The sequence below is a fragment of the Gossypium arboreum genome, chromosome 5 (genome assembly GCF_025698485.1).
Source record: "Gossypium arboreum isolate Shixiya-1 chromosome 5, ASM2569848v2, whole genome shotgun sequence".
Classification (NCBI taxonomy): Eukaryota; Viridiplantae; Streptophyta; class Magnoliopsida; order Malvales; family Malvaceae; genus Gossypium; species Gossypium arboreum.
In genome coordinates, this window is record NC_069074.1 from 9,105,916 (window position 1) to 9,127,248 (window position 21,333).

General features: G+C 30.5%; 3 protein-coding genes across 4 annotated transcripts; 2 read left to right on the forward strand and 1 right to left on the reverse strand.

The window, feature by feature from the left end:
* The first annotated feature begins 1,200 nt into the window (after positions 1 to 1,200).
* On the forward strand, positions 1,201 to 3,896 carry LOC108453449 (reticulon-like protein B22). Of its 2 annotated transcripts, none has more exons than XM_017751553.2 (4): positions 1,201 to 1,645; positions 2,558 to 2,699; positions 2,983 to 3,052; positions 3,482 to 3,896. In XM_017751553.2, exons 1-4 carry the CDS (start codon positions 1,461 to 1,463, stop codon positions 3,595 to 3,597), a joined length of 513 nt encoding a protein of 170 aa, XP_017607042.1. In that variant the 5' UTR covers positions 1,201 to 1,460; the 3' UTR covers positions 3,598 to 3,896. The 2 variants fall into 2 exon arrangements, with proteins under 2 accessions (XP_017607042.1, XP_052884361.1); XM_053028401.1 differs by having other exon boundaries at positions 1,210 to 1,518.
* Positions 3,897 to 4,192: 296 nt separating this feature from the next.
* LOC108453448 (probable mitochondrial adenine nucleotide transporter BTL1) lies at positions 4,193 to 8,149 on the reverse strand. Its single transcript, XM_017751552.2, has 6 exons — positions 7,962 to 8,149; positions 7,560 to 7,700; positions 6,743 to 6,837; positions 5,515 to 5,848; positions 4,897 to 5,134; positions 4,193 to 4,744 (listed from the first exon to the last, which is right to left on the reverse strand). Exons 1-6 carry the CDS (start codon positions 7,989 to 7,991, stop codon positions 4,494 to 4,496), a joined length of 1,089 nt encoding a protein of 362 aa, XP_017607041.1. The 5' UTR covers positions 7,992 to 8,149; the 3' UTR covers positions 4,193 to 4,493.
* Positions 8,150 to 17,242: 9,093 nt separating this feature from the next.
* LOC108450557 (RNA pseudouridine synthase 3, mitochondrial) lies at positions 17,243 to 21,313 on the forward strand. Its single transcript, XM_017748235.2, has 9 exons — positions 17,243 to 17,751; positions 17,894 to 17,971; positions 18,115 to 18,273; positions 18,493 to 18,540; positions 18,626 to 18,706; positions 19,687 to 19,803; positions 19,979 to 20,080; positions 20,161 to 20,319; positions 20,672 to 21,313. Exons 1-9 carry the CDS (start codon positions 17,452 to 17,454, stop codon positions 21,044 to 21,046), a joined length of 1,419 nt encoding a protein of 472 aa, XP_017603724.1. The 5' UTR covers positions 17,243 to 17,451; the 3' UTR covers positions 21,047 to 21,313.
* Positions 21,314 to 21,333: the final 20 nt, after the last annotated feature.

Consider the following 21,333-nt stretch of genomic DNA (forward strand, 5'->3'; position numbering starts at 1 on the left):
ATTAGATCAAAATTTTCAGTTGAATTAATTTAAAAATCGATAAGTGATTAAAATAACTACACAAATCAAACTTATAATTGAAAAGATCATGTAAACCATTCAAACTGCATTAAATCAATTGAAGTTGCCTTTGGATGCTCAGTTGAGAATGGTTCAGTGCGTTTAATCCCTTTTTTACTTGATCGTTGCATAAAATTGCCTTTGGATTAACTGTGACGAGTTTTAGTTAATTTTTTGTACCACACCAATTTTGTCTTCATTACTAATTTTCTTTTTAACTTCGTGTAAATATTTCACAACAAAAGCAACTTAACTTTTAATATATATTTTATTAAATAAATTTATAAATCCATATGTTTTTAATTATTTCGTAAAAATATCTTCTATTATATATCATTTATAATCTAATTCCTTTAATAATTATTTTTATTCTACAGTCAAGAATTGAAACTAAAGGGGTTGACAGAACTCCAACCCCTTAAAATGAAAATTTTTTCATATGATCTATTTAAAATTTTAAAATTTTAAATTAGTAAAAATAAAATTAGAAAAATATAAAATTTAATTTAATCATTTAAAATAATATATAATTTATTAAAATAGTAAAATAATATTTTTCTATAGTAAAATTTACAAATTAAATTTGGCCCCTAAAACCTTTTCTATTTTTACCATTACAAACATACAACTAACCATTATTTTTAATTTTATTATTATAGTATTCAATCACATTGTTATAATAAATAATCTGATTATGACGACTGTTTTAACTTTACTTAAATTAATGGCACCACTAATTCAAATAGATTTTTTTTTTTTTTTTAGAAATAAAATTAGGCAATGCTCGACGGAGATAAGAATAAGATAATAAAAAGAAAAATATAGGATGTCAGTGAGTGGCCACTTGGAATCCTATGATTGGGGTCTGGCTTTTCCGACTTGATTATATGGAATTCGAATAACATCTTGCAATACTTAAAATAATAATAATATAATATTGTGATTGAGTAAAGAATGGGATGTGAGATTGAGTATTTGATACACGTGTCCAGTTTAGGACAAAGAAAAGATGTAGTAGGCTTCAGCTTGACATGTATGTACAACAACGGACAATGAAGCCCATTTGCAACCCAATATAATTGGGTTCTCAACTCAAACCCATAAAATCTGTTTTTATTTTTTAAATTCAAGTGATCACGTGACAAAAGGAATAATAATAGGATTTATTTCAGAAAATTCGAATACCCAGTGACCCGAAACCGCAACGATAATGCATGTGAACTCGAATCCTATTCATTGCCAACAAGAACAAAAAAAAGAACGAAACAAAATGGTGAGTCAAAACGTTTGAGTTTGCGTTTCAACATTGGGGGCTAGAAGAAATTGAAGAACAAGACTCCAACTGTAAGGACAATTTTGAAAGGATCGAAATTAAAAAAGGGGATTAGAAGAGAGAAGAGATGATGGAAGGAGAAGGAAGGAGCGAAGCCGGCAAAGCATTGGGATTGCTGATATGTGGTACGTTGGTGTACTACCATTGTGCTTACCGCAATTCTACCATCCTCTCTCTCTTCTCCGATGTCTTAATCGTTCTCCTTTGCTCTCTTGCTATTCTCGGCCTCCTCTTTCGTCAAATGAACATCTCGTACGCTTTATTTTCTTTTTTCCCCGCTCTAGGTTCTTTTCAATTTATTCATTTCTTTGTTAGGTTTTTTTTTTTTTACTCTCTTGCCGTTTATATTTTCAATTGTGGATTCTTGCTAGTTTAGGGTTGATGTACTGTGTGTTCTGAGAAGACCGAGTTTATATTTTCAAGTTGCAATAATTAAGCTGATTGATAGTTTTAAATTCCATTTTGTTAATGGGGATTGGTGAAGTTTATTATTTTTATGCTTTGCGCTGCTTTTGATTCGAAGAAATGGGTGAATTTATACTGTTGTCGTCCCTTTCCTACCAAATTATATTATCTTTCGTTTATCATGCTATCAAGTACCTTCTTACAGTGCGATTGCAGTAGTCCCTGGGTTTAGGTTTAAGTTGGTTTAACTAATCATGGTGAAAGGAGAAATTATGTGGGTGGTCATCAAAATAAATTATTATTGATCATATTGATGATGTTTGACAAGATTATGCTTATAGAATGATTTAGCATTTCGTGTGTTTGTTTGATCTTATTTTCGTTAATCGACTCTATTTTAACTTTCACTGCATCTGGGGAATTATTAGGGCATTAGGTTAATTGAGCTTTGTATTAGGCTCCATTGTTGCTGAAGATATTTTCAGTTTGTACGAGATCTGAACTATAGTTCGATTTGAATATAGTGTTGAAATTGCCCTCCACTTGGGTCGTCTTCCTATTCTTCTAATATTGTCATGTATTTCTTATATTTCTTTCCTCTTTTCAAAATCATCTGATTGTTCTGCGTTTCTGGAACTGCTGATATGTGCAATGTGATTTGTCTAATAACACTCATACATGATTTAGCTCTTTTCATTTTAGGAATGGATTTTTATTCTTGAACTATTTCACCCTCATAATTGAAATGCTGTTTTATAGGGTACCAGTGGATCCACTTGAGTGGCAGATCTCACAGGATGCCGCTAATAGCATTTTTGCATGGTTAGCTAATACTGTGGGGGCTGCTGAGTCAGTTCTAAGAGTTGCAGCAACTGGACACGACAAAAGGCTATTTTTTGGGGTGAATTTTTGCAGCTTAAATTGCTCTACACTATAAAATCAGCTAGTTTTTGCTATTTAGATCCTAATTGCCACTTAGTTGATATCTTTTGAATATCCGCCTCGAAGGCATGTTACTGCAAATCTCCCGGATAACTGCCCTTCTCCTTGTAACCCTGGCCATCCGTTTTTCTCTTGTTGGTTGATTTGCTGATTGATTTGAAACCTTTTGATGATTATACATGCAATTATCTTGATTTTTTTTTTCTTCCATGACTATTAACCTGATGCATGTCTTCCTTCAGGTTGTTGTTTGTCTTTACATGCTGTCAGCCATTGGACGATTGGTCTCTGGCGCTACAGTTGCTTATGCAGGTATGTTTGCCATTAAGTTCTGTATCCTGTTGCTGAATCAGTTAGTTTTTGTAGTCGAAGCATAGATATTTGAACTGGTTAATGTTGAATGAGCTTCACTCTATTTATTTATCTTGAGATACTGTCAAGTTTCTTTTGTTCATTCATGCACTATGAACTGATTTTATGCATTGGGAATTTGGTATTTGTAATTTGTAGCAATCATTGTATTAGCAGTACCTTTTTAAATGCCATTGAAATCACTTTACACATGACAGGATGTTGGAATATGGCCAAAATATGTAAAAAGTATTCGCTGTCCAACAACAGAGAATTCTTGATTTTTCACAAGATCACCCGAAATTTTAGCAAGCTTAATGGTTTCTTTTCTTTGATTCTGTATCTTCTTGAGATTTATGAAAAATCAAACTCTTTTTGCTTCTGAAATAGGATTATGCTTGTTCTGCCTTTACATGCTTGCTGAGAACTCACAGTCAATCAGAACATGCGTTCCTCAGTTACAGAGGCAAAGAAATGGCACCAGTGTTGAAGACGATAATATGTAACTGCAGGTGCAGTTTGAAAACTTAGTAAAGCAATTGAACAGAAAATATTAGGAAAGCAAGTTGAAGCTTCTGAACTTTGTTTTCAGATCAGGCCAAGCCTTGTCGTATCCTTGCTATTCTTGGTCCCAGACTGTAAGGTGCATTAGTGATGTTTAGTGCTGTACTTTTCCTATGGTTGATCTTTATCAATAAAACTAAATTCATTTATATCAAGTACGTATGTAACCTCTAAGAACGTGAGAGAAACTTTTGATCTTACCTCCTTTATCGCATTTATATCAGGAAACCATTTTGGATTATCCACGACTGATTTTAGTGGAATGTTCTTAGGACACAATGTGGTTATATAAATTTCTCAAGGCTGGTACCTTGCTTTGCCCTTGATCTTGACAGAATAGACTGCGTGGAATAATTTTTATTTTTGTCACCAACAAATTGCTGGAAGAAAATGTTATTTCTAAAGAAAACCAAAGTGCCGGAGCAAGAAGCTCCCTTTCCAAGCCACTTTCCAAACAGCCATTGCGGTGCAATATCAGGTAATACAGTTCAGTTATCCCATCTCAAGCCACACACAAAGGCTAATACGGAGACCAAATTGATCAAAATTTCATGTGATAGAAGAGATCTGTGGGTACAGTCAATATTCAATATATCCCCACAATGGAGGTCACCTAATAATCCAGCGGAACAAAATTAAAAAAGAATTTTGTAGAAATTGCTAGGGTTATTCAGATTAAAAAATATATATGGGCACTGATACTAATAAATATCATCAGCCATCCCAAAGCTTCCATAAAAAAAACTGAGTCTACTACCATGCTAGCACAGCATCCACTTGCACTTTAAAGAGAGGAGTGTCGACTAGTTTAGCCATGGGAGATGTTTTTGTAGAGCCATCATAATATGCGTTTCTCAACAAGCAATATGTCTTTCCAGGCTTCATAAAACATCCAGGTGATACCTGAGGCGGGCATTACTTTTAAACAGCTAGCACCCCACCCTCTGTACAGACCCATGAGGCCCTCATCCCGGATTACTTCAGCAAGTGCTGCTACCATATTTGGTGGACACTTACCCTGCAAAGCTCCCACCATTAGCCGTTTTCTGGCAACTTCCAAGGGAAAGCTGATGGTGCTAGCAGTAAAACCTGGCCATTTCAATTCACCCAATTTAGCAAGTTAAGCATTGGTGCACTAATAGAATGTTCCATTTTAAATAAAATAATAATAAGAATTGTTAATGATACCCAGAAAACCCTATAAATATTTTCCAATTCTAACAGTAAAGGCAAAGACTCACCAGCAAGAGCTCCAACTACAAGCATCTCCGGACGATTCAGAGATTTTTTCTTCTTTGATTGGCAGTAGGATTTCTTTAGTTTTTCGTACATAAAATAGTAACAAGTACTATATGGAAGCATGCCCACTAGAGTTGGGGAGAGACCAGCATAAAAGGCACCAACACCACCATCCTTGTAAATCTTGCTAATTGCAATGCTTAAGCTAGGGTATATGTCAGGACTAACGGTCAGCCTATCCTGTGAGAATTACAAGAACATTCAGCCCCATAAGCAAATGGGTAAAATGAGAAACCCTATAATACCTTCAACATGATCAGATTCAAGTTAATTATTTACCCAAGTGTTAAAACAACATAAAGATAGACTACTCGACCATTTACCCAATGCTTAGACAAATGAGATACAAAGAGGAATCTGAACTCTGAAGCATTAGAAAATTGATGAGTTCGATGACATTATACAGGCCAAACTCTTAGATGGACTTCATGTAGAGCCAGTGTTCAAAGCAAAATCTAAAAGAAATAAATCATCTTGATGCAGAATGTTCTGCTCTTATCTTTCTTTTTTTTTTTTTTTTGGAAAAAAGAAACATTATGAACTCATCAGATATCAGATACCTTGAGAACTTCAAGTGGATGGCATGCAAGTGTGCTAACAATTCCAGCAGCTGCACCAGCGACAGCAACTGGAGAAACCCAGGAAAGAGAAAAGTTAACATTAACGTGACCAATTTGAAATTTTGGGCCTTCAATCTGCTTCCATTTCTCCTGTGCTGATGTCATTGTTCGCTTGACGCACTCAAATGTTCCAAGCTCAATTGCTTGGGTAGGAATTATTCTAAGCATATTGATTCCATTTCCAGCCCACAGTCCTTGCCAACCTTGCTGCTCAATGATCTCAATGAAACTACCAGTTATGTTTTTGGATCCAACACCTACCACCATTCTGGTCCTGCATGTCAGAACCCCAAATTATGAGTCGAACAAATAAGTTACAAGTGTCTCAACATAATTCATCAGAAATTTAAGCAACAAATACATTCATGACAAACACATGATAATGATTTTAAGGCAAAAATGATCATGAATAAGGTAACAATGATGAGAACAAACTATCCTAAGATTTCAACAATGACTTGATATCCAAAACATTGCAGGTCAACAATTTATTACACCCTAGAAACTAAACAAACAATACACACATCCAATCCTATGATACATTAATTATCCTGAAACTCATAGGAGCAATAAGTGTACCACAGTGTAGTACAAGGAAAGAAATACAGCAACCACAAGAATCAACACACTGAGACTTTTTTTTTTCTTTTTTTGGGGGAATAAAACAAGGGCAACAACAAGCAGAAGGCACCAAACTGGTTTATTGTCAATCAATTTGACTAAATTTGAAGGATCTATATAACTCAGTATCACAATAAAAGGGCCTGTATGGACATTCAAATTCTCAAACTTACACCAAAACATATAGTAGCTGACAAAAGTTTGTTAAGCAATTTATCCACTGTAAATTTCTAATGCTCAATGGCATTAAAAACATGGAGAACAAATTAAATGAAATTGAGAACCATGTTTAAAATTTATGATCAATATGGAAAGAAATTCAATAGTTTTTACTTAAAACCGAAAACTATGAAGTGAGCTATATAGTCCACCCATGTTCAAGCTTCCAGATGAGTTTCCATATCTTTTAAAAAATTTAATGCTCATTGAAAGAAAAAATTACACTTACTAGACACCAGATAAAGAATCATAAACGTTAGACATAATGGTAGAGACAAGAACTCAGCAAAATAATGAAGGAAGCCATATAACACAAGTGTATACCAACCTGATAGTTTCTAAAGGAGCTAGGACAGCTTTGGTCATAGCCCCAGCCAAAGCTCCACTAAGAAACTCACCAACTTCTCTAGTCCTCAAGAAATCCTGAATCATAATCAGAACATGTTTTTGTGATAACGGCAACAATCATTTTCATGAAACAAAAGATAATAGTTATTTGAAACGGTAGCCTTATAAACTTCAGATCTCTGTATTTCCATAACAGCTATTTTGATGCTGCTGGCAAATGGTTTAGGGAATATAAAATTAAATGAATTACATCAAAGATATCTCATAACTCAAGCTAACTCTAAGACCAGTAACCATCTTTGGCTATTATAGTGCAGGGAGTCATATAGATCAATAAAATTGACAAAATCCAATATCAAATTTTCCAACAATACATTTCTTAACACAAACAAATTAGGAACAAGATATCTTTTATGTCCATAAAATCTTTTGAAAATTTAGAAAAACCAGTAATGAAATATAGTCAAAATAAAAAAAAATTCTTGATGGACAAAAAGAAAACAATATTCTTAAGAGGGTCATTTTCTTTTATATCTTTTACTCGGTGTATTTTTTGTTTGGAATAGTAGTCTCCCCATAACTATCAGCAGCTTAACATTTTATAAAGAAAATTGAAAAAAAATTGATGCAGAAACGCATGTCGTTTATTGCCACAGCTTTTTACCTCCAACAAGTGGGATACCAAAGAATTTTCTTGTTACTTTATATTTTACTCTATCCCTTTTCCCAGTACCCAAACAGCACCTTAGGCTTAAAGCAGAAACACCATAAAAGGGGGGAGAGAGAAAAAAACTCACTCTAATGGGAACTCTCAAATCGGGAACTTGAAATCGGATCTCAAAAGGCTTTGGCGAATGCAAAGAAAAAGGCTTTTCGAGTTCGTCAAGCTCCTTCGGAACAACCAACGCCATGTTCCCAAACACCCTGTACCTGTTCTTCTGCGATTCAAAATCCGTTTTCAACATTATTAGTACTTTACTTTCTCTGTAATAAAAATACAAATAAAATTTTGTTCACAGATTTCAGATATCCCAAACTCAGAAGATTAAAAACATAAAAAAAAAATGCAAATATTTTGATCGAGCATGCAAAGAAAGATCCCTTTATTTTAAATTTTCTCTCAATTTGTAAGTAATACTAACTACAAAAAATTAGAAGAAAAAACCAAGGACAGAGAAAAGAGAGGAAAATTGACGTGCCTGAGGCAGTGAGGGCGATTTTTGGGGCATTAGATATTTTCTTACGCTTTTTCCCTTGCTTTTTTTATTTTGGGTTTGGAAAGAGAAAGAAAGGGAGGGAATTTGGTTTGTCTTTGGGGTTTTCTGGAGGGATTTGGCTTCTTTGATTTTTGTGTCTACTCTAGGGTTTTTCACTTTGTCATTTTTTTTAAATAACTCAATTTAATTAATTAATTATGAAAATTAACGAAGTAAAATTTATATACAAAAATAATTTAAAATTCCTCGATGCCACTGACATCAACTTAAATATTTTTTCCTTTAAATATTTCATTTCCATTAAAATTTTTATTAAATATGTTTCCTTAATATTTTCTTTAGAAAGTTGTAATCAATTTTAAAATTTTAAAATTCTCATTAAATATTGTTTTCTTTTAAATACTTTTCAAAATTGTTACCAACTTTAAAATTATCATTTAATTCTCATTAAATACTTTTCCTTTAGTTCAAATTCTCATCTAATTCCTATCAATATTCAAATAACTTTTCTTTTATTATAAATATCTTATTAAATAGATGTTAATTAAAATTAAAATAAGTATTGATATACTTTAAATTTTAATAGCTATTAGAATTAGATATCTGTTTCATTTATACTTCTTATACTTATAAATATAAATTTTTATTGATTTTTTATTTACTCTCTCTATATCTCTTTATTTTATAATATTTTTTATTTTTTATTATTTCTTCTTTTCACATGGTCCTTTTATTATTTATTATTTCTTTTATTTCTCTTATTATTCTCAATTAAAACCTTAATTGTTGTACGTAAATAGTCAATTTCAAAACCAATGAAAAGACTTTCTCTTTCTCATTGACTTCTACGTTTGAGATCTCTCAATAGCTAGCCCCAAATATTCTAAAATAATTACCAATGTTTTGAACTACTCTTTCTACAACGATTTTTTTTTAAATATCATCAGTGTCGCCTGACACAAAGGCAACACCTAAAAAAATATTTTTAAAAAAATTAATGGATGCCGCCTAACATATTAACGACACCCAAATTTTCTTTTTTGACATTTCCCTTGTGTCACCTGAAAAATTGTCGACATCTTAAAATATTTTTTGTCTTTTTTTCTCCACCATGAATATCCGTATTTTTTATAGTTATTCCAAAAAATACATATTGGTGCTACCTAATATAGTGACGGCACCCAAAAAATTTCTTTCTTTTTAAGTCAATCATTGGCTCACCAATGGGTGATAATGTCAGTGTGTCAAGCAACATCAATAAATATTGTGAATTTCAAGTAATTTTCGTATATAAATTTTTATTTAAATTATTTTTATAGTTAATTAATTAAATTAAATTATTTTTTTTAAAACCCTCAAATTTCATTAAACATGGTAGCAAGTAAATGTTGGTAACTGTCAATTTAAAGAATAATATTTTCAAAAAATATATTTTGTTTGCATTTGGTTGAGGTGGACGAGAACTATTTATTCAAGCCTGTATCCAAAGTGAAATTGAATCAGACAGACCATTCAATTTATGAACAACTTTAACTATTAGCAAACAATTTTTCCTATTCGATCAATAACTTGCGAAAATGAATACCCTTGACCAATGAATTAAAACATCGGAATTAATTTAGATATTATTATATCATATTTTATAAATAGAATATAGAAACATCATACGATTATATGAATTTTTGAAGTTTATATATAGTACAGTATGTATTATTAAAATTACAAATATCAAAATAATAAATAGTTGAATATAATAAATTATTACATTTTTACACGCTCAAACTCGTATTTTTTGTATTGACATTACCAGACTAAAACCCAATCGATGTTTATTATGTTTTTTAAAAAAGTTAATCAGCAGTTTAAAATAAATTTTTTATATATAAAATAAAACTAGAAAGTGTGGATCGTATTACTTTATTGGTGTTGTTTATAAATAACATTCTCAGTAACAAATGAGATAATTTGGTAAAACTATGTGATAGTGTACCAGAGCTAAAACTTTACTCTCACGTTCTGTGCAGCCTTAGATGATCATTTCAATTAAACACGTTTAAGTCAGTCTAAGCACCACAAAATTAGTATTCAACTAGAATTCATCAAATGCACCAAATTATATAGCTGAAGCAACTCTAGCCAAAAGCAAGGGCGTAGCCAGGGGGGCTGGCATGGGCCCTGGCCCCTCCTAAAATGGAAAATTTTATTTTAAGCCATTGAATTTTTTTAAAAAATTCAAATTAGTAAAAGTAAAATTACACTTTGGCCCCCCTAAAATTATAAAAATTTAATTTAATCCTTTACAAATTATAAAAAATATAAGCTATACAAAATTAAAATTCCATCCGGCCCCCCAAAAAAAATTTTCTGGCTTCGCCCCTGGCCAAAAGAAAAATAATGCATAAGAGGTGTTTAAGTAAATGCTCTCAACAAATTCCATTACTCTTAAGAATTCAATAAAGAATGGATAAATAAAGTAAATTTCAAGTTAGGGGAAGCTCTCTATTTATAATTGAGCTCCTCAAAACTGATAGATGAGATTAGCCTATCCTTTAAATTCAAGGATTTACAATATTACATAATTAAATCCAATCTAATCTTATAATATATGATTCCCCTCAATCTTCTAAGATTAATTTTTCTATTTATTAAGGTAGCCTATGTTATAATATTTATCATTGGGTCGCCCAGACTTTAATCTGACAATATTATTTATCAGCTATTTGAATCGGGTCAAGCATTATGGGCCAAATGATCTTCATATCGATGATAAACTTCTATAGGATGTGTTGCGTGCGATAGTAACGGATTTTAAACTGCAACCTGTGATAATATCATTCATTTCAATTTAAAATCCTCAACTATAAAAGTTTGGTAAAAGTGTTTTACTATTTCAATCACAATATATAATAAAATGAAATTTGAAAATATTTAATTCATTAAAGCCCTTAATAATCCGTAAATTGATGACGTGACATATGAGTGCATTTTTATTAAGTCCTTAATTGGCTTTGTAATTATTTTATGAGAGTTTTCAGCATTGAAGCTGAAAAATTATTAATTAATAATTCAAAATGACATTAAATTACCGTTTTGTTATATTTTAATCCTTCTAACTTTTAATTTTTTGATTTATTTACTAAATTATTTGAAATTAAATTATCTGGTCATTGAATATTATCGCGTGTTTGAAAGTTGAAAAAATATGGATGTGAGGTTTTTTATTGATATAATAATAAATTTAGCCTCTAATATTTAAATATTCTATCGATTCAATATTAAATATAAAAATTTAATAAATTTAACTCCTAATATTTACAAAATATATCAATTTAGTTTAAATTATTAAAAAATTCAATAATTTTAGTCCTCAACATTTACAAAATAATAAATTTTATTTTTAAATATTTAAAAATAAATTTGTTAATCTAGAAAAGGTTAAATTTATAAATTTTAAATTTAAATTATACATGTAAAATAAATCATAATTGCTTTTCCTCTGTGGTTATTGAACCTTTTCTTACCAACAACTTGGTAAGTAATCACCCTTCGTTAACGATCTTCATCGTAGGCTTTGTTTTAATACCCTTTTCAACTCCAACATTCTCGAAGACCGACTTAGTTGATGTCATACTCTTCATCAACTACAGAACTTCCCCAATTTTCATGGAAGGAATTTCTTAAACTTCCTTTAAACCCTATTGTCGAAATCGTAATAGCCATTAACTAAGCACCTCTTCAGAATTTTATTTTTTAGTTTTGCTATGGATCAAACTGTGACATGTAAAGGTTAATGTTTTATTTTCGGGTGTAAATTTGAGGTTAAGATTCAATTAATTTAATCTTCAATGTTAGTAAAATAATCAATTTTGATTTTTAATTTTTTGTAAAATTTGAAAAATAGTTTTGTTAATCTGGAAAAGGTTAAATTTATTAAATTTATTATATTTAAAATCAAATTGATAGAAAATATAAGAATTAGAGGACTAAATTTATTTTTAAAACAAAAAAATGTCCATATCAATATTTTTGTTAAATTTTAAACAGATGTTAACATTCAATGATAAAAAATTATTTTAAACTAATTTAATGATTAAATTAAAAAAATTAAAAGTTCAGTGATTAATAGTAAACGTGAGCATATAGTTCAGTGACCATTTCTACATTTTATCCTTAAACTAATCAAATTAATAATGAAAAGAGTAATTTCACCTAATCCTGTAATAAAGTGACCCGATAATCATACGAAGGGAAACAAATATAAAATATTATTGAAGTGCAGCAAAATTTGAGAGCGCGTTTCCCAAGCCTCAGAGCCTATGACATTGTCAGAGTGCCGACCACAGCCGCTCGTGACGTTGGTTCAGGTCAAAGTTGATGCAGTCGTTGCTACCCTATTTGCTATTTTCTTCGGTGCTTTATATACTTTAAAAATTGGGAAAAAAAAAAAACACAACAGATAAAAATATATAATTTATACACGTTTGAAGGAAAAAAGAAAAGAAGAGAAATATTGAATTCTTTCGTACGGATGATAAAGGGCAGAAAATCCTTTTATGAAATATGAATTATTAATAAAATTGGATACCCTTTCCGTGAGTAAAAAAAAAATTGTATGAGAGATAATTTGATGGTTAAAATTGTTTAAATATCTACCTTAATATTTTTGAACGGTGTAATTTCAACTAGTGATTTTATCTTAAAATTTTAAAATATTTTCTTAATATATGAACAATTAACCCAAATAGTAATGATTTGAAATTTATACAAATAATAGGTAACTAAATTTTAGAATAAATATTTATTTTAAGAAATATTTAAGTTAAATTAATAAATTATTTTTAAAATTCTTGTTTACCTGATTAAGTATTTATTTTAAACATGAACTTTTATAATTCAATAAAAATCAAAGACTTAAAATCATTTTTTAATATAAATTGTATGAAAAATTAAATTTCTACTTTATGTACTTCATTATATATATATGATTTAAGATCCTCGTAATTTTTTCACTTGTACTATTAAAGGTAAGTTTGGATGAACGATTTGTATAGTATATTTAATTTTTTATCTCATATTACAAGATATAATTTTTCGTCACTATTATTTTTATATTAACGGTAAGAAAAAACACCATCCATTTAAAATTACCTTAAAAATATAAAATATTTGTTGTTAAAGAAATTCCCCTGGGCGTAAAACAAAATCAACGAAATATTATATTCGTAGATTATAGTGAAAAGAAAATCACAATATTCATGCCCGTGTATATTTTTTAAGCTAGAGTGGCCTAAAGTTGAAAAAAAAAAAAGGAAAGAAAGGAGGAGAGATAATGAAAATGATGAACAACTTTGTGTCACCTTCATACGGGTCCTAATGCCAAGTGGGTCTAATTTTGCCCAATAATTTTCTTCTTTTATCACCATGGAGTGGAAGATTTGTTTCTACTTTTAATTCGGTCAAAACCAAGTACAGTGGATAAACATCTTGTCAATTTTTTTAAAGACAATCATCTTTAAAACTATATTTTAATTTTATATTTCATGATTATGTAATTATATAAATTTTATATATTTAATGCATTCATATATTTTCTTATTCTCAAGATGTCATTCATGCATGTTAAACTACGGAAAATTATTTGATAAAATGATAGTCTAAATGTGGAATTAATACTTATCTTTCGTGGGCATATAAAAAGTTGGAAAAAGATAATATTTAATTTTATATATTAAGGAATAACAACATAATATATTATCATTAAATAAAATAAAATAATAAAATTTATAAATAAATATTAATAATTCTATTTAAACATAATTAAATTTATCTATAATTGTCGTGATTATTTAATTATATTTAAATAAAATTATTCATATTTTTTATAAATTTTCTATTATTTTATTTTTGTTGTTCTTAATGAGAATGTATTATATTATTGATAGATATTTGATGGTATGGTGCATGAAATTAATGCATAAAATATTCTTTCAATAAAAATAAGATAAAATGACCTTTTCAGTCCCTTTTTAAGTAAATTAGTCTTTATAAAATATCGAAATAATTTAATAATTATCAATTTCGATATTAAGAAATTAAGAATAATAAAATATATTAAAAGATATAATGTACAGGTGTTAGTTTATGATTGATTCATCTAAACTAAATTTAAAATATATAGTTCCACATATATTTCAAGTTGTATTTTTATGGAAAGTGTAAAATCTGTTAATTATTATCTTATGGAAATTAAATTATTTCCATTTTATATAGAGATTAATTTTATTCTATTTTAAAATTGAAAGAAATTAAATAAATAAATTTACCAAACAATGAATGATCTTTTAATCTAATCAATAAACTCCGTATTAAATAACAAACTCGACTTAAAGTCAAAATCAAATTTCTAATTTCCGAAACCCTAGTGTCCACACTCCACACTAATTTGATGAGACTTATGTTAAAATGGAAAATGGTAAAAACAATTGCCTAAAATTTTGTTGTTATATTTGGAAAAACAATTAAAGAATATTGTTTTTTTCTTTTTTTTTTTTTTTGTCCTTTTGAATTTAAAGAATCGATTTCCAATTTTTTTCAAAACCTGGTCAAATCAGTTGAGGAAAAACAAAAAGAAAAAGAAGAAATACGACTTATCTTTTTATTTTTTTCAACGGGCCACTAGAGTTGTGTATATGCCGTGTGGAGCTCGGACAAAAAAATAAAATTTAGGCTCGGCTCATTCACGTTAAAAGTTTTTATATAATTTTTTAAAAATATAATCATTAAAAATATAAAATAGATATTTTTCAAAAAATTGAAAGTAAATTTAATTTTTATACTTAAATAATATTAAGATAGGTGCAAATTAATTAGTAAATGCTTATAAACTAATAGCAATGTTAAAATAAAATAAAATTTATACAATATATAAATAATAAGAATAAAATAATATCAACATAATACTGGAATAACATCAAAATAGTGAGAAAATAGTAATCTTTTTTTTGCAAATTCAGACTGAACTCGGGTAAAAAAACTTATCTAAAACTCGATCTATTCTCTAAACGGGTCTTATTTTTATCAAAATCTATTTTTTAAATTTATATTTTTATCCAGTTTTTTTTTTTTTTTTATTCTCTTTAAAGTGCAGTTGAAAAGGGAAATGGTTTCGTGCTGCCCCATTTTCCGGGAATCCGATTCCCGCACCCGAAATGTCCCTTTAATCTCTACCCGCCATATTCATAAATCTTAGATTGCAAGGATAATAGAAATGAAGCAGATTATTAAAAGCACTTTAATAAACATCTTTAAGCCTATATCCACATGATTTTTAACGTATTTTGCTAAGACATGGGAGCTGAGTTTGTACTAATGTGTTCCTTAAGCATAGGATACTTTATATTAGTGTTTGCAGAAAAATCTTTGTAGTACTACTTTAAAACAATAACAAAAAATAAAATTTCTAAGGTATTCCTACAAAATGGTTAACTCTCTTTTCGAGAGCGAAGTCTCAAAAGACAATCAAATCTAAATTTTAAAATTTAAGAAAAATTAAAATATGATTTTTATCATTATATTAATTTATAATTTGTTAAATTTTAAAAGGATTTTAAAATATTTTATCATATTTAGAGTTAGTGTCTTTGTCACCATTTAAATTCATCATTTTTTATAAACTATCCACCGATCGAGTTATTCATCCGATTTGATAGACATGATTGGTGTAAAAAAATCTTTATTAGAAAAATGTTGAATTTAGACTAGTCAAACTCAAATTAAAATTAAATAATAAAAACAAATTAAATATAATTATATAACTACAAATATCAATGTAACAATAATTATAATGTTTTCTATTATCATTTGAACAATATAATAATTTAACAAATTAAATTATAGTATATTGGAGCATTAATTTTTTAGAAAAAGTCGAACCCACTTTTGATTGAATTTGAGATTTTATTATAAGAATATAATCTATACTTTCATTTTATTTAAAGGTATTTATAAGTCGAATTAGATCAAAATTTGAATTTAAAATTTTTAAGCTTAATTATTCTACCAAAAATATCATATTACTGTTTAAATTAATAAAACAATATATTTATAATAATACTATTTTTTTATCATTGCAGTTATATCAATATTTATATATTTTAAATAAAAACATTTCAAAAACTATTTTATTTATATTTGAATTAGGCACCACCCGTAAAAGGTTTTTTGCCCAAGTTTAACATAGCTCAAACTAAACTAATTAAGTCGGATTTTTGAAATTGTGTGATTTAAGATATTAAATTATTTAGAATTGTTTATTCAAGTTTTGATTTGTTTGAAATTTCTACATTTAAATTGTTAGGAATATTTAGATTTTTGTGAATTTTTATATTTAGTTTGTTTAGACTATTATTTATTTATTATTTAATTTATTTGTTATTAGTTGTGAATAAATTTTATTCAAAATTGATTTATATTATTTTTAAAATTTTAATTTTAACGGATTCGGTTTTGCAATTTTACGGATTTAGATAACCGATAAAAGGTTGAAAATGTTAAATTTAAAATTGGATAATAAAATTGAAATAATTTATAGATTCAAAATTTTAAACAAATTAAATTCAGATAAGCTCAAATTTGTAGGTAACGGATCTGCCGCTATCCTAACTTCTATAGCTTGAAATTCCTTATTGGTAATTTGCATTACCTGATCATATCAACTTCAAGTCGTTATTAAAATCAAAACAAAGTTGGTATGAACTAATTAATGGGATTTCTAAAAGATTATAGGAATCAAGTGGAAAGTATATTAATGGTTCTGGATTAAGACCTGAATCTTACTTAAGTCAGTCAAAAATTAACTCAACTGGAAAGCCCCCACCCCTCCGCCAACAACAAAGACAAACAAAAAACTTAAAGAATTTGCGAGCCACGCTCCATCAAAAGCCGTAGTCAATCACCTGGTACGGCATTGATCAAATCCTTTAATGAAGAAATGAATGGCATCAAAGGTCTCACCTGCCTCGATGTTTACACACAAAAGTGACCGGTTTTATCGAGCCTAAAAGAACAACTTGTTGAGGGCAAACTGCTGGACCAAGCTATTAAAGCCTACATCTCCAACACAGTTATCCATCTTGAAGGGCCCTCAGAATTGGGTTCACATACTTAATTCGTAATCCCTTGCTCAAGAGGCTAAGTGAGGCATCGGGTTTAGGCCCATTCATGAGGATCAATTTTCTCAAGATTTAGGCCCATTCATGCCCTATTTGAAAATCATCAATGCTCTTGCAACGGTGAGACTGAGAACCCAGAATCCCCCACAGACTTGTTTATTCATTTTAACAGAAAAAGGCTATGATATAGTTTTTCTATTACGTTTTGTACCAGCCTCTCTTTTTATCGAGGGGAAAAGCCGAAAGGGAAAAGAAAACGCCAGCTTTGATTAATTGAAGAAGTAAGCAGTTAATGGTTGCAGATGCAGAAGAATAAGCTCGGCCACCATCTTTTATCTCTAGCGAGATACTACTCCAGAGTGGCTCCGCCTCCACCTGCTTATGCCGACCCAGTCATCCGTGTCTCTAATAACGTGGCTTACTTGGGCAGTCCTAAACAGGGTCCAAAGCCACGCCAACTTCTTTCCTTGCCCCCTTTCCCTGGTCATCATTTGCCCGGAAAGAACTCTGCTACTGGTCGTGTCACTGCTATCAGCTGGCTCAAATATTACTTTGATGAAATTTCAGACTCCGCCATTCAGTCCCATTTTAACAAGGGCCTCGTGAGTATGCCGAACTATTGAATTTTCTTTTAGAAATATAAATATATCCATTGCTTTGCTCGATGCTATAGGCCAATTAATCCTCTCTGCTGCTTACCTTTCTCAGCATTCAATAGATGTATGTATTGCCTTCTTGTTGTAGGTTAAGATCGAATCCTCAAATCCTAATGCAGCCTATTCTTTCATAGAAAGGGATGGGCAAATGAAATCCTTGAGAAAGGTACTGATTCTAAGCATGTTACCCTTAATCCCAGAATTTTACTAAAAAAATAAAAGAAATTTCCTTTTTTTCTTGGGTCCTTGTCTATAGTATGCCCTTATGTGGGGGTTTAATTACTCTGCACTTATACAGCTTACCTACAGATCAAGCATAATGAGGTGATGGAAGTAGGGGCAAGAGTTTGGGTACCTGTATCCATTGCGGAGACTCGAGTCTCCAGGAGATTTGACTGTATACCGAGTGGGACTCTTCATCCTAATGCTGATGAGATTGACTATTTGCGAAGGCTTGTCAAGTACAAGGCATGTGTTGAGTTTAACTGCTTGTTGGTATCTTTTATCAATCTCTTATTGACAAATGTATATGTTTGTGCTTGTTTGTAAACCTGTCAATTGATGTGTGTCCTTCTTAATTCCTATATTACTTTTCACTTGATGGATTATGTGCTCTGAGTTTTTTGCTTCATTCTGAATTGTTTTTCAAGTTGTTCCCGTTTTTATTATTGCTGTTTAATGTTTCAGGACTATGCTATACTTGTACTAAATAAACCCCCCAAGCTGCCAGTAAAGGTTTGGTCATATTGTTTAGGGCATTTGTGTTGTTTTCTCTGTATATTGTGTTTCCTCTTACTTTGTTTTGTAACAATATCTTCAGGGAAGTCTGCCTGTGCATAACAGCATGGATGCATTAGCAGCGGCAGCTTTGTCTTATGACTATGACGAGGGTCCTAAACTGGTACGCTCATTTTTTGTAGATTATATGGTGAATACCTTTACCATACCTGGTTTCTTTTTTGTCATTATTATCGGCATATATCAGTAGTAGTGAAAAGTTCAATGCTTTTCATGATAATCTGGTATATGATAAAAAAAATTGGCTTGAATGCTTAAATTTTGGATTTAAGCTGAAGATGAGGTCCTTGTTTGAGAGAAACATTAGGATCGTGGTGGAATATATGGGATGAATAATAGCTTGGCATCACACTTGTAGGTAGATAGATTTTAATGTAGTTGCACTTTTATATGTTTCCTCTAATCTCTGTGTGCATGCAGTATGCACACAAGCACCCTTTTCTGTTTGAGTTTATAATTCTTTCTTGAAAGGTTCTTGACTTCTTCTTAGACATCCATACCATGGTATTTGATTTTTATTTTTATTTGCTTCAATCATGCAAAGAAACCATGTCTCATTATTTCATGGGAGGAACATATATTTTTCTGCTTACTTGGTTAAAACTTTATCAATCTTAAGGGACATGTTTTGAAATAGGATCAAGAATGAACCAAGTTTTTTTTTTTTTTTTATTTCTTCTTTCCTTTTTCATTATCATTTATTGAAGTTTCAAGTTAGTTGGACCTCTTATATATTTTATCAAGTTGAAGTAATTTTAGTTTATTTCATTGGTTCATTGTGGTTAAACTGTAAATCTTGAGAGTAATGAAGATTAAGATGTTAATAACTTTTTGAGGGTTGATGATGCTTCTTATTCAGCTAATTGTTGAAAAGGATATGTGGTATGTTGAATTTTTGTGTACTTGGGGTAAGGCTCAGTGGATTAAAGTTATATGTCCAAAGATTTTCTTCTAGTTGTAAGTGAAATGTAGTTTGTAGCTATTAATGAGTTGTGATTTAATTTAGAGTTTTCTTTTGCTTGCTGGTAAGCCATTTTTCTCCATCTTTTCACTTAGGCTGCTTTTCTTGTCAACTTCTGTCAGGTGCATAGGCTTGATAGAGAAAGCAGTGGTCTCCTCTTATTGGGAAGAACTAAAGAAAGCATAAGTCATCTTCATTGGCTGTTCAATGACATAAATCCAGCAAAGTCCTCATGTAAGGTACATGTACCCTAAGGAAAACAAATTGTCAAATGCCTGCTACCCATATTCCATCTTATTGTTATTATGCTTTTTGTTTAGTTAGCGCAATGGCTGCCAACTTGTACAGCATTATAAACTGCTGGTTGAACACTTTTGTTCTTTTAGTTTACAAATATTCTGTTGCCACATTTAGGCTTGGAATGATGCTTGTGATGCAAAGTTTCAGCGCTTTTGGGCATTGGTGATAGGCACTCCAAAGGAGAATGAAGGCTTAATTCGTTCTCCTCTTTCAAAGGTTCTCTTTTGCCAATTAGTCTCTTTGCCTCTTCCTTAACTAGCACTTTAATCATGTACCTTTTGTTGTTTTTTTTTTAGATTCTTCTTGATGATGGTAAGACTGAGAGGGTCATCTTGGCTCAAAATGTGGGTTTAGAACCTTCTCAAGAGGCTGTGACTGAATATCGGGTATTAGGTCCTATGATAAATGGATGTTCGTGGGTTGAACTGCGCCCACTTACTAGCAGGAAGCACCAGGTACCATATCTATCTCTCTATTTCTTTCGCTGCCTTCTTATTCAAGTGATGTGTGCAGGCAATTTGTAGTTTTAGAATCATATAGAGAAGGTGACAACTATAGTCTGCAAAGAATGTGTATACACGTATACCTCGACAAACAGGCTCTTGATGATTAGGGAAGGAAATAGGAGGAGCTTATTCGGGGTGATAAAAGGGGGGGGGGGGGTTGACTTTTTGTAGTCCAGAAGTAGCTGGCAAATACGTATAAGGCTATAATGAATCTGTCTGTGTCCTACCTTCAAAGAGTTTTTACTTCTCCTATCAGGTCATCAATTATAGTTAATCCTCTCGTACTTCCAATTTTGTTCAGCTCCGTGTACACTGTGCAGAAGCTCTAGGGACTCCTATAGTTGGTGACTATAAGTATGGCTGGTTTGTTCACCGGAAATGGAAGCAGATGCCTCGAGTTGATATTGAGCCAAGGACGGGGAAACCGTACAAATTACGAAGGCCAGAAGGTCTGGATGTTCAGAAAGGAAGTGTGTTGTCCAAGGTTCCCTTGTTGCATCTGCATTGCAGGGAGCTTGTACTTCCAAATATTGCAAAGTTCCTTCCACTGTTGAGTAATAATGCAGAAACCCTTTCTCCTGGACTAAGTGGCAAGCCTGATCTCCTGCGCTTTGTAGCATCAATGCCTAAACACATGAAAATTAGTTGGAACTTGATGTCATCCTATTTAGTGTAAATATCCAAGATTTCAACTTTGATGGTCTCATCTTTACATTCATTGATTTTATCTTCTGCTGCGACTTCAATTTTGTTAAGATCATTACAAATTTGGAACTAAGTTGTTTTTGTTCTTTTTTCAGTGTGGGCAAGGATTTTTGTAATTCAAGATGGTTAGATCTGGTTTGGATTATTATTTATTTAAAAAAAAAAAAAGTTGATTGTAAAAACATGAAAATGTTAAGATATGATAGTTTTTAATATTTATTATTTTTAAATGATGAAACGGGCTTTCAGATTTGATCC